General features: G+C 43.4%; 1 protein-coding gene across 10 annotated transcripts in view; it reads left to right on the top strand.

Annotated features, from left to right (window-relative positions):
• The window catches only part of SRGAP2 (SLIT-ROBO Rho GTPase activating protein 2), a 238,732-nt gene that overhangs the window by 195,155 nt on the left and 31,469 nt on the right, over positions 1-12,108 (top strand). For all 10 annotated transcript variants that reach the window (XM_057550708.1, XM_057550696.1, XM_057550706.1 and 7 more), the window contains one exon: positions 5,234-5,294. In XM_057550708.1, the coding sequence (XP_057406691.1) occupies positions 5,234-5,294 (61 nt within the window). The remainder of the gene's footprint in view (positions 1-5,233; positions 5,295-12,108) is intronic.

The raw sequence follows: 12,108 nt of genomic DNA, 5'->3' as shown, positions 1-12,108 counted from the left end.
TCATGCTTACATTTGGAATGTACCATTTAGTCATAGTATGATTAATATTACGGCAACTTCATCGATTTAGCGAGGGGGGCAGGGACTCGTTCCTCTCCTCTCTAGTCGTTTATGCTCTTACATACTAGAGGTCTGGTTTGACTGCGGCAGACTGTGCCAGAACTATCTTTGGTGCTACTTCTCTAGGAGACCGTGAAAGAGGCCTCACACTTCGTACATGGGTACCACTATGACAGTAACTCACAGCATCTAATCACCTAGACCAAGTTTGCAGGTTTTTGTTTGTTTGTTTCTGGTGGCATGGTCATCTTGGATGTATTTCTAAGACATACTAAAAATGTAAAGATAAGTCTGGTCTAGGAATGATAAGCAAGAGACGTTGAGCTCTGCAATTATGTGCATTATCTTCAGAGTTGTATTAAAATCTGACACTGAGCTGTAAGCAGCTAGCTCTCATGACCCACCTTAGGAGGGATCTTAGCTCGGCATGGGCAGTCCACATCAGTGGATAATCTAAACATCACTTGTGCTTGTTTAAAAAGAATTAATTGAAGTGGTTTTTTTTTTCTTTTTTTTTGCAGTTGCAAATTGGACTTCCTGATTATACTTTATGGCAAATACTAAAATGGTTTTGTATCCCCTAAGCTCGTACCGGCTATGCAGCAGGCAGTTAGCAGAGAGGGGGTGGAGAGAGCTCAGAAATGTCTTTGTGTCTACTCGGGGGAAAGCTGATCCAGGCTTTAAAAAATCATTTTGGGTAATTCACAGTGGCTGTAGCCACAGGGAGTTAATGGAATGTAGAGGGCACATGGTCTCTGCGATGGTGGTAGCCCCTGCAGGGTCTTCAGCTGATCTCACTGCTTCAGCTGGCTGGGCAGTCCAGCTGGGGAAGTTGATAACACAGCCCGCACTTGTCTTAGCTTTGCTGTCTCTAATTTTTTTCCCTTCTCTATTTCGGATCTTCTTTTAATGAGAACACCATCAGATGCAATTACACATTTTTTAAATTATAAAGATGTCATTGCAGTTCTCTTTCCTCTTATTCCTCTTCTTTCTTTCTTTCTTCTTCCCCTTTCTTTCATCATTTCAGTTAAAACTAGAGAGGAATGGAGTGCCTCCCCGGGATCATTTATTACATTTAAAATTAATAGGTGGATATCTTAAAGAGGGAGCAAGGTTTTTTTTCCCCCCTTCGAAAATAAGAACAGGATTGACCTTGAAGTTTGTTCCTTTCAGTTCCTGGACTGAAACTGAGCCTCCTACATATAGATGGAGCCTGGGTGCGACCACTCTGGCTGCAGGAGTGCCAAAGGCCACGGTTTGGCAGGTGATATGTGTCCCTGGTGGGGTTCATAATCAGAAAAGAACGGCACCCATCTGGTTTTCATCCTGCTGTGCCTGGGCAGTTGCAGGCAAAGCATATTTGCCAGGTGCTAGATTTGTGTAAGAGTTCCAGCATGCACCAGAAACCCCAATCAAGTAAAGACCTTGTTTTCATTCACTTTTTGTCCAGCAGTTCAAATCTAATGGTGGATCAGTGAAGAGTTTTTCTAAGATAGAAAGGTAAATAGTGAGTAATTTGGAAGAGGAGTAATCTTGTATACGTAACCAGGAAATAAAATTTGTTTGGTTGTTTATGGCAAATCAGCCAAACAAGAGGAAGAACCCGGTAGTTTTTGCTTTTGAGTCTCCGCAATGCGTTCCAATCATTTTTGACCCTAGCAAAGCCTAGGTTCAGACCATCTGACTTTTCTTCAAAAAGAGATGCCTCAACTGCTGCTTCCAAGCATTTCCTGCTCCCGTCAAGCCCAGAATTTTCTCATTCCTATTACTTCCGTATCTTGTTTGCTGGCCCATCTTTCTCTGTTCCTCGAAATGTAAGCATTTCCCCAAGGCTTGGTCCTCTTTTGACTTCCTTCCATATTCTTTCCTTGTCACTTGTGTTGCCTTAGATGATTCTGTCTCTTTTCTCTCCTTCCCGAAGCATCCACTTGTTCTGTAACGTCGTCATTCTGAGTCTTTGGGTCTAACTCCTAACTGATGGGCAGGACGTTGATGCTCAGGAGTTGCGGTGGCACCTGCTACCCTCAGCATCCGTCTCCTCACCTTCCCACCACATTTTCAGTTCCTTAGCACCTCCCCTTACTTCTCACCTCTTATGGGGACCCTCTATTCTTCACAATCCCTGAAGCCCCACATCTTATCTTTGATGCCTCTTTTTTCCTTATTACCCACATCTAATCAGGGGTCAAGACTTGTATTTTCTCCCTGGTGAAAACGTAAATCTAACAAATGTAACAAAGATCAGTACCTGGCAAAAATCCTAACTCTCTCACGTGTGAGAAATTATGCCAAACAATGACATATTTAGACATTATCTAGCCACCTTCTTGATTGCTTTCCCCTGCAAATCACTGGACCCCTGCTTTACTATCTCTTCCAAGTTATGTTTGCTACTTTTCTCCCTCCACTTTTGGTTTAAAGTTCCTTTAATCTGATTGAATGGGGATTTGACCCGATCGTCCTTCAAGGGCCCTTCCAACCCTGGGGTTAAATGACCAAAAATATTATGAACAAAAGAATTAAACTGACATGGATTCTAACACTGGAGGAGGGAAGGAGAGAGGAAGAAAGGGAGAGACAGACACTAAATAAGAACACACATAGACGCTGCTCAGTCAGTTGTATGCAAGATCTATGGTGAAGTGAGGGTCTTCACCAGGGCACGTCCTGGGGAAATGGATTCACTCGGAGCTCAGAAACATTACAAGGAGAGAGTCTGAAGCCTTCATGGCTTTGTCCTTGCAATGTCCTTTGTCCTTTGTTTTCACTGGACTCTGACTTAAGCTCCACTGGAGCAGTGGGGACTAGGAAAATACTCCTCTGCAGTAGGACAGGTCATCTCTGGCCCACTCTTGTCTGCCACAAATTATCCTCTGGGCTACTTCTGGTAACCATGGACATGCAGGTTAATGTCTTTGATGCCTTGCTTTCTGCAACCCTGCATGCTTCCCTTTAGCTATCATTGATATTCCTTTTACCACAAGTTTAGGCAGAATTTTGCACTCACGTAACTTATTGAAACCATAACCTGTGAGCTTCCCAACCTCCCTCCCTCTGGGTCTTAGGACCAGAAAAACTTTACAAACCCTCATATTACTGTCCTCATTATCACTGCTACTACTGTTTGTGAATGAAAAGTATAATAACAATGTTTGTAAACATAAAAAGACCTCCAAAAAATTAGGTTTGGGGTTTTTTTTACAGTGGAACCCAGTTTCTTCATTAGTGTAAGGAAGAGCTGACAAAGATTCTTCCTCTGAGACCAGCCTAGGCTGGCTGGTAGAATTTACTGATGGCAACAAGAAGGCAGACACCGGCTACTGAAGCTGGAGAGCTGGAGGAAGCAGACGGGTCTGGGGGTCATGAGACGAGCATTTGGGTCTCTGAGACCTTCCTGACGCCAGCTGCACTTTGGTACACAGTACGTCCTTTGGCAGCATCCTGGCTTCCCAGCAAGCTCAGGAGCTGGAGGCCATGCCAGCTCTTCTCTCAGCCTGGCATCTTCATGAGACCCACCTGCTTCCCTATTAGGGGCCAAACCCCCGGCTACAGTTGAAAATTTAGGGCCGGGGGAGAGGCACAAACAAACCTGTGAAATGGGCAGAAGCCCCAGGACCCATCCTACTGGAGAACCCAGTCTCTGCCCTGAACATCTAAAGCCCTTTCTAACTAGGATTAAGGTCACTCTGCCTGGTCCCTTCCTTCCCTGTAACTGAGTGATTGTGCATTTAGCTGCACTAGAAAACCCTACTGGTTTTCAGTAATATTTGGTATTCACACCTGACTATGTTTGCCAAGCTCCTAGGACGCAGTATGGGTGGTAGTGAGATGCTCAGTCTCGGGAAGACTGCCTGGGTTTGAATCCTGGCTCTTCTCCTTAGCAACTGTGTCACCGTAAGCAACTATTTCACCTTGCTAAGCCTTCATTTCCTCACTTGTCAAATGAGGATAATAATAATACACATCCCATAGGGTTGTTACCAGGACCAATCTATCTAAAGCACTTAATATATGACCCAACACCTCTATAAATTCTTTTGTAAATGCTAAGCACTGTGTTCATGTGCCAATAGGAAATATTACTCTCCTCACCACCAATCCCCCTCCCCAGTTTGTAGATACCAAATTAAGGCCAAAAGAAGTTAAATAAATGGCAGGATTATAGAGCAAAAATGGCTCTTTCTTGCCTTTTATGCCAAACAAACCCCCTCTCTGATGCTCCCATTGATTCATTCTGCTACCTTCCACTGATATTAATTGAGCACCTGCTATGTGAGAACATCATGGCCAGAGCTGGACACCAAGAATTGACATAGGATCTGCCCTGTGGAACTCGAGCTATAATGGTGACAAATGCAAACAAATATTCATACCCACACAACTAAGTCACAATCAGGCTGTGAAGGCCAAGTACAAGGTGCTGAGACCCCATAGACAGGGGCTCTGATCTCATCTGGGGAGTCTGAAAAGCATCCCTGAGGAAGTGATACTTCCACTGAGACCCTGGGGGTGGCGGTCCAGGGTGAGGAGAGCATTCCAGCAGCTCACGCAAAGCCATGAGCAAAGGAGGCCTTACTGAGGAGCGGAAGGAAGGCCAGTGTGGCTGAAGCAGAGTGGGAGGAGGAGCAGAAGGAGACAAAACTGGAGGCTAAGGCAGGACCCCAGACACGCAAGGCTGCTACAGAAAGTAGCGAGAAGTCCTTGAAAGAGTTTAGCCTAGAGGGTAAACGATGGAATGTGCACCTTTAAAGATCATCTAACCAATATGAGGGAAGAAAAACTGGTTTGGAGGACGACAGGGATGGGAATGGAGATACTGGTGGATTGGACTGGGTTGGTGGCAGTAGAGATGGAGAGAAATAAATGGATTTAGGAGGCAAACTTGACAGAATATATGTATGTATTGATTGATTATATGGCTGCGGGGGGGGAGCGTGGGACAAAAATGATCAGTTTCATATAGGATGCGCTGAATTTAAGACATCGGTATGAGGCATTCCAAGTAGATGGTTGTGCACGTGCTTTGGAGCCTGGAGGCCAGGCTGGATGCTTCTTGTGGACCAGCCGCTGACCCAGCTGAGACAAGTTCCACACGGTTTTGGCTCATTTTCTCTGACCCTGGGCTATCTCTCTTTGAAGATTCTAATGTTGTGTTTCTTTGGCTTTTTAGGATTCCAGCCAGGCAATTCCTTTGGTGGTAGAAAGCTGTATCCGGTTTATCAGCAGACACGGTAAGCAGGATTACAGCCTTGCCCATATTTGTGCAAGAACTGGGAAGAACTTCCAGGAATTCTTTATAGAGTAAGAATAGAGATTGACTTCCCATCCTGACATTCTCCAAAGAGGAATAAAATATTATTTGTTTACATAATGTTTGCTACCTCAGAATGGCCACACCTAGACATTGAGAGAAAAATATCACGTATTTTTGACCCCAGGTGCCTTAGCCACTTACCACACTCCCTTTTCTAGCTTAGAGTGAGTTTTAAATTATAGCTGTTATGTGAGTAAGTCTAGCTGGTCCAATGTGGTGACGCTAGTTTCGCCATTACTCACCGTCTTTGCCCATGTTGGTATCTCCCACTGCATAGGCTGGACCTTTGTGTCACATTGGCTTTCTGCAGCAGACTGCTTTGAAAACAAGCTCCTTTTACAATATTGCATTGACTCCTGATAATATTCAGTTTTTGTTCTAGTTTGGTCTCACTGTTTAGGACATCTCCAGAGCTCAGTTAGTAAGCTGCTCTTAAGGTTGCAGCCAACATTTGAGAGTCTGGCAAGGCTGGCTCCTTCTCAACCTAAGTCACGCTGTCTTCTGCTTGGATGACGCTGAATCTCATAAATCCATTCCTCACCAGCTCCTAGGCTGGTTGGACAGAATTTAGGGAAAGAGATGAATTGAGCCTTCCAAGTGTAAGAGTGTTTAGAAAACACAGATATCTGAGCAAGCACCATGAAGATTTCTAGGAACTGGGCATCAGAAATTGTTTTTAGATGTTATCCTTCCTAGTTATAAGTAAAGTGACAGAATGACCTTCTTGGCGCTAAGGAGGTATGTAGATGATCGCTGGTCTCAATTCAGAAGCAGCCGTTCTCTCCCTTCCTCTCCTTCCTCTCTCCCAATAAACTGGGGCATTGCTTGGGTTTATTTTTGGAATAATAATTATGTTAGCATGTTTACGACTTATGCCATTCTAATCAGCTACAATTTTTTCATTGTATCTCCATCCACCAGAAGTAACAGCATTGTATAGCACTATTGAACAGTCAACAAATATTTATCAAGCCCCTGATCGGTGCTGGGCACCATGCATTGCCAAATAGGAAAACAAAAACAGGGGTAACCCTGTCTTTACTTGGTTTTAAGACGCAGTTGGGAGAAAATAAATAAGCAAGTAAAAAGTTAAATAAAAAGAGATAAGCTGTAGTAATTCAGAATAGCAGTATAAGAAATCTCACAAGATGGTAATGATTAATAGTCAAGCAGTTGGCAAAGATAAGTCCAAACTGAGTTCAGGGGAGGAGGAATTATCTGTGCCTAAAGGACAATAGGAACAAGAGAGTCTGAACTCAGATCCTCTCATCCATACATTCTGTTCATTCATTCATTCAGCAAGCACACATCTTCCTCAGCTTATGATAGGGTTATATCCCAATCAACCCATCGTAAGTTGAAAATATCTAAAGTCGAAAATGCATTTAATACACCTAACCTGCAAGCCTTATACACAAACATGTATAGCTTAGTCTAGCCTACCTTAAACGTGCTTAGAACACTTATATTAGCCTATGGTTGGGTAAAATCACCTAACATAAAGCCAGTTTTATAGTAAAGTGTTGAATGTCTCGTGTAATTTATTGAATACTCTACTGAGTGAAAAACAGGGTGGTTATCTGGGTACAGAATGATTGTAAGTGTATCGTTTGTTTACCCTCGTGTTTGCATGGCTGGCTGGGAGCTGCAGCCCACGACTGCTGCCCAGCATCACGAGAGAGTACTATACCACGTATCAATAGCCCAGGAAAGATCAAAATTCCAAGTACAGATTCTACTGGATGTGTATCGCTTTTGTACCATCGTAAAGTCGAAAAGTCTTAAGTCAAACCATTGTAAGTTGAGGACCGTCTGTGTGTATATTGATTGCTCATTGTGTACCAAGAAAAAGTTCCTGTGTTCATGAACCTTACATTCTACTAAAGGACCAATAAATAGATGATCAGTTGATAAATAAACAAATTAATATATATCAGGTGTTGGTGAGTGTCATGAAGAAAAATAAAGCAAGGTGAGGAGAAGGAGAATGGAGAGGGGATACTGTTCTGGGTGGATTGTTCGGGGAAACTCTTAAGTCACCCAAGAAGGTGGCATTTGCCATCCTGAAGGAAGTCAGGGAGTGAGCCACATGGGTATCTGGGGAAGAGTGTTCTGGGGAAAGGAAACATCACATGCAGAGATCCTTGGCATATGCAAGGATCAGCACGCAGGATGCCAGTGTGGCTGGAGCAGAGTGAGTGGAGAAGAGAGTGGCAGGAGATGAAGCCAGAGGCCAGACTCTTAGAGTTTTGTCGACTAAGGTAGGTGTTTGGATTTTATTCTGAGTGGGACGCTGTTGGAGAATTTATGAACAGGGAGTGATCTTTCTAAAGGATTCCAGGCTGCTGTGTAGAGATAAGACCATAGGAGGAAATAGGAGGCTGCTGCAGTAGCCCAGGGAAGACATGGCATAGGACATCAGCTGTGGAGTTGTTGAGAAGTGGATGGGTTCTGGATATCGTGGCTTGAATGTACTGTCCCTGCCCCTGTACAGGCACAGTACATGCGGAAACCAAGACTTAGCATATTTCTGTAGTGAGGCTCTGGGGAAACAGGTATGCTCACATATTGCTGATGGGAATGCAAACCCATACAACCCTTTTGGAGGGGAATTTGACAACGTCTAACAAAACTACATATGCACTGATCTGATCCAGCAGTCCTTCTAGGAATTTACCATGAAGATACACCTCCAAAATACGAAAGTACATTTGCATAAGGTTATTTATTGCAGCCTCATTTGTAATTGCAAAATATTAGAAACAAAACAACCTAGGGCTTCCCTGGTGGCGCAGTGGTTGAGCATCTGCCTGCCAATGCAGGGGACACGGGTTCGAGCCCTGGTCTGGGAAGATCCCACATGCCGTGGAGCAACTAGGCCCGTGAGCCACAATTACTGAGCCTGCGCGTCTGGAGCCTGTGCTCCGCAACAAAAGAGGCTGCGATAGTGAGAGGCCCACGCACCGCGATGAAGAGTGGCCCCCACTTGCCGCAACTAGAGAAAGCCCTCGCACAGAAACGAAGACCCAACACAGCCATAAATAATAAATAAATAAATAAAAATTTTTTTAAAAAGTAAATCTCAAAACAACCTAAATGCCATACATGGAAGAATAGATGACTAAACTATGGTATATGCACACAGTGGGAAACTATGCAGCTGCAAAAAAGAATGAGGAAGATGTCCATGAAATGACCTGGCGAGATTGCCAGGATATATTGTCAAGTGGAAAAAAGCAAAGGGCAAAAGAGTATCTATAACATGCTGCCTTTCATATAAGAAAGAAGAAGGTATAAGAATATACATGTGCCTTGTCACTTCTGCAAGAAGAAATACAGGAAGGATGAATCCAGAAACTAATATTTGACTGGTTATTTACATGAATGGGTCAAAAGAGTGAAAAGAATGGGGGAATGAGAAATGGGAGAAGAGTGACGTTTCTCTGAGTATTCCTTTTTGCGTAATTTTGACTTTTAGAACTACATGGGTGTTTTCCATACTCAAAAGATAAATAAACAAATATATAAAACAAGGATGTGGGTAAAACTCCAAATGGAATACAAAAGGTAACAAATAAACCTAACTGTATTACAGATGAATAACACAGGCACACTGAGGAGATGAGGAGGAAAATAATCTAAGTTTCTTTGAAAAACAGTATTTTGATTATATACTGTAAGTCTAACAACAAAAAGTACTGTAAAAAAAAATAATGCACAGTAGTCGGTAATTGTTTTTATCACAGGGTGGTGAGCTAGCAATTCTGAAGCCATTTTATGTGTAAATATTATAAGATGAAGCAAATAAATATATTGTTGATTTAAAGAAGAAAAAAAACCTTAGTATATAGTAGCTGTTCAAAAAACATTTGTTCAGGGAATCCCCTGGTGTCCAGTGGTTAGGACTCCACGCTTCCGCGACAGGGGGCACAGGTCCAATCCCTGGTCAGGGAACTAAGATCCCGAAAGCCGTGTGGTGTGTCCAGAAAAAAAAAAATTGTTCAGCAAATTGAATTTTTTCCCCCAGATAGGGACTTAAGGTATTCCTGAACTCCCTAAAGATGATGGATAAAATGTTTGTATATGTGCATTTAATGGGGATAGGGTCCATAACTTTTGTCAACCCCAAACACATCTGTGGCCCACCAACTGCCAACATTTGCACATCCTTACTATCTTCATGTTCCCTGGGAGGTAGATGTTCTAGTCCCCATTATACAGATGAGAAAGCTGAGGCTCACTTGTAAATGGTGGGTCCGGGTGATCCAGGAAGACTTAAAGGAAGAGAAGGGATGTGAGGAACAACTGAGACTCGATCAGGATGGAAAAACCCCACCATTTTCGTGAGGAAGGGAGCAGAGACATGTGAGCAAGACGTGGTGTTGTAGCAATCATTTCAACACTTCTCTAGGAGAGCAACTCTGGGCAACAGCTGGATCCAGCGCAAAATGGAAGGTTTTGTGCCGTTTCCAAAAAACTTACCCAAGTCTGATTGGCTTTATATTTTATGTTAGTGAGCACTAAGGAAAAATGAGAAAGGTCATGCATGTGTCAGCTTGGTTATGTGAGGCCTTACCTGTGTTATAATAAAAAGCCAAGTGCTTTTCCCCTTCACTTTCTGGAAACCGACCATTTATTAATGTTCCTACTTTCAGAATCATCAGATTAGACACTCTAAAGATTCTATCTGTTGAGCAAGAACACACGTGGGCCCTTCTAAAGCCTGGGTTCTCAAAGGGAAATGGAAACCAGACAGAAAGGGACCTCGGTGTGCCTCAGGCCTGCTGCCTGGTTTCCAATAAGCTCTCCTCTGATTTCTTCTTGTTCTGGGCCCGTGGGCCACATTGGCTTGTCCTTGATGTCTAATCTACCAAAAGTACCGAGATGATCCTCTCTCAGCAAACTGTTGGCTGCACCAATGAGACTGAGTAGCCTGGTCCCTGAGATGACAGTTCCTTATATTATACTGTTTTCGACGAGTCGCTGAGTAGATGACTGTTTCTGTCAGAAACTTGCTGTTTACATTCTTTGTTTATACGGCGTTATCTGGCTGTCACACCCCATTGGTAACTAATATGGTACTGTTACATTGGGGTCTTAACATTGCCTGCCATTCTGTGAGGGATATTCTGGAGATTCCCCTAGAGGAACAGACAACTTAAGTCCTATTACAAGCCAGGTAATTAAATTCCCCCTGCTTCCTTCTTACTATTGCTACAGTTGGGTTCGGGATTCAGTCCTGGCCTGTGTGGTTTACTGCAAAGGTCTAGCTGATAGAATCCAGTCACCACTACCACACCACCCCCATCAACAGGGGAGTCCTAAAACAGTGGGCAAAATGTAGCATTATTCTATTTTGCTTTCCAAAGAAGAAATTTGTTTGAGATTCAAGAATTTTGATGGATCGTGCTGTAACAGAGGGACTTTGACAAAATGTCCAAGTTTGAGCCACGGTGCTCTTGAGAAAAACCGGACAGGCCTGATATGATAAAAGATGCTAGCTCAGTCCAGCCCCTGGGCTCATGCTTCCTGGATCCCTCCCCAGTTCTGAGCTGCATGGGGGGTGCTCTCTGTGAGCCGTATCCACCGTCAGACTGACAAATGGGATCCCCCACCCTCTGCGCTTTCACTCCAATAGGACTCACAAGCCTGGCATTGAGGAATGAGTACATGATTGCAGCCAGGAGGCCTGGGCCCCTGGATCTGGCTCTTATCACCTGTATAACCTAATGCTGGTCATCCCTTATCAATCCCCTCACCTAGAAAATGGGCTTGCTGGTAACCCCTGCTTTATGTGGCTATAAGCACATAAGCAATCACCACACATGCATTAATTTTCTATTATTATTTTTACCCTAACAAACTTCAAAAAGACATCGTTTTCGTGCACATTATTCTAGTGTGGCATTGAGGCATGTTGCCTTTAGAGTCAAACTGCAGTCAAGGACCAGTGGCTGGCACAGTGCCTGCAATACAGTGCCTGATCACTTGTCTTTTCATGTCCTCCCTTTTTCTTTCTTTCTCTGTTTTTTTTTAATTTTACATTTGAATATGGTTGCCTTACAATGTTGTGTTAGTTTCAGGTGTACAGCAAAGTGATTCAGTTATACATATACATGTATCCATTCTTTTTCAGATTCTTTTCCCATATAGGTTATTACAGAATATTGAGTAGAGTTTCCTGTGCTGTATAGTAGGTCCTTGTTGATTATCTATTTTATATATAGTAGTGTGTGTATGTTGATCCCAATCTCCTAATTTATCCCTCCCCGCCATCTTTCCCCGTTGGTAACCATAAATTTGTATTCGAAGTCTGTGAGTCTGTTTCTGTTTTGTATATAAGTTTGTATCTTTTATTTTTTAGGTTTTTAAAAAATATTTATTTATTTAATTTATTTATTTAATTTATTTTTTGGCTGCGTTGGGTCTTAGTGCGGCACACAGGGTCTTTGTTGAGGCGTGCAGGATCTCTCCCTGCGGCGCGGGCTTCTCTCTAGTTGTGGTGTGTGGGCTCCAGGGCACATAGGCTCTAGTTTGCGGCATGCGGGCTCTCTCGTTGAGGCGTGCGAGCTCAGTAGTTGTGGCACGCGGGCTTTGTTGCCCCACGGCATGTGGGATCTTAGTTCCCCAACCAGGGATCGAACCTGCGTCCCCTGTATTGGAAGGCTGATTCTTTACCACTGGGCCACCAGGGAAGTCCCTGTATCACTTTTTTAGATTCCACATATAAG

The sequence above is a fragment of the Balaenoptera acutorostrata genome, chromosome 1 (genome assembly GCF_949987535.1).
Source record: "Balaenoptera acutorostrata chromosome 1, mBalAcu1.1, whole genome shotgun sequence".
Taxonomy (NCBI): domain Eukaryota; kingdom Metazoa; phylum Chordata; class Mammalia; order Artiodactyla; family Balaenopteridae; genus Balaenoptera; species Balaenoptera acutorostrata.
The sequence above is the reverse complement of the archived record's forward strand: the minus strand, read 5'-3'. Positions and strand labels throughout refer to the sequence as shown.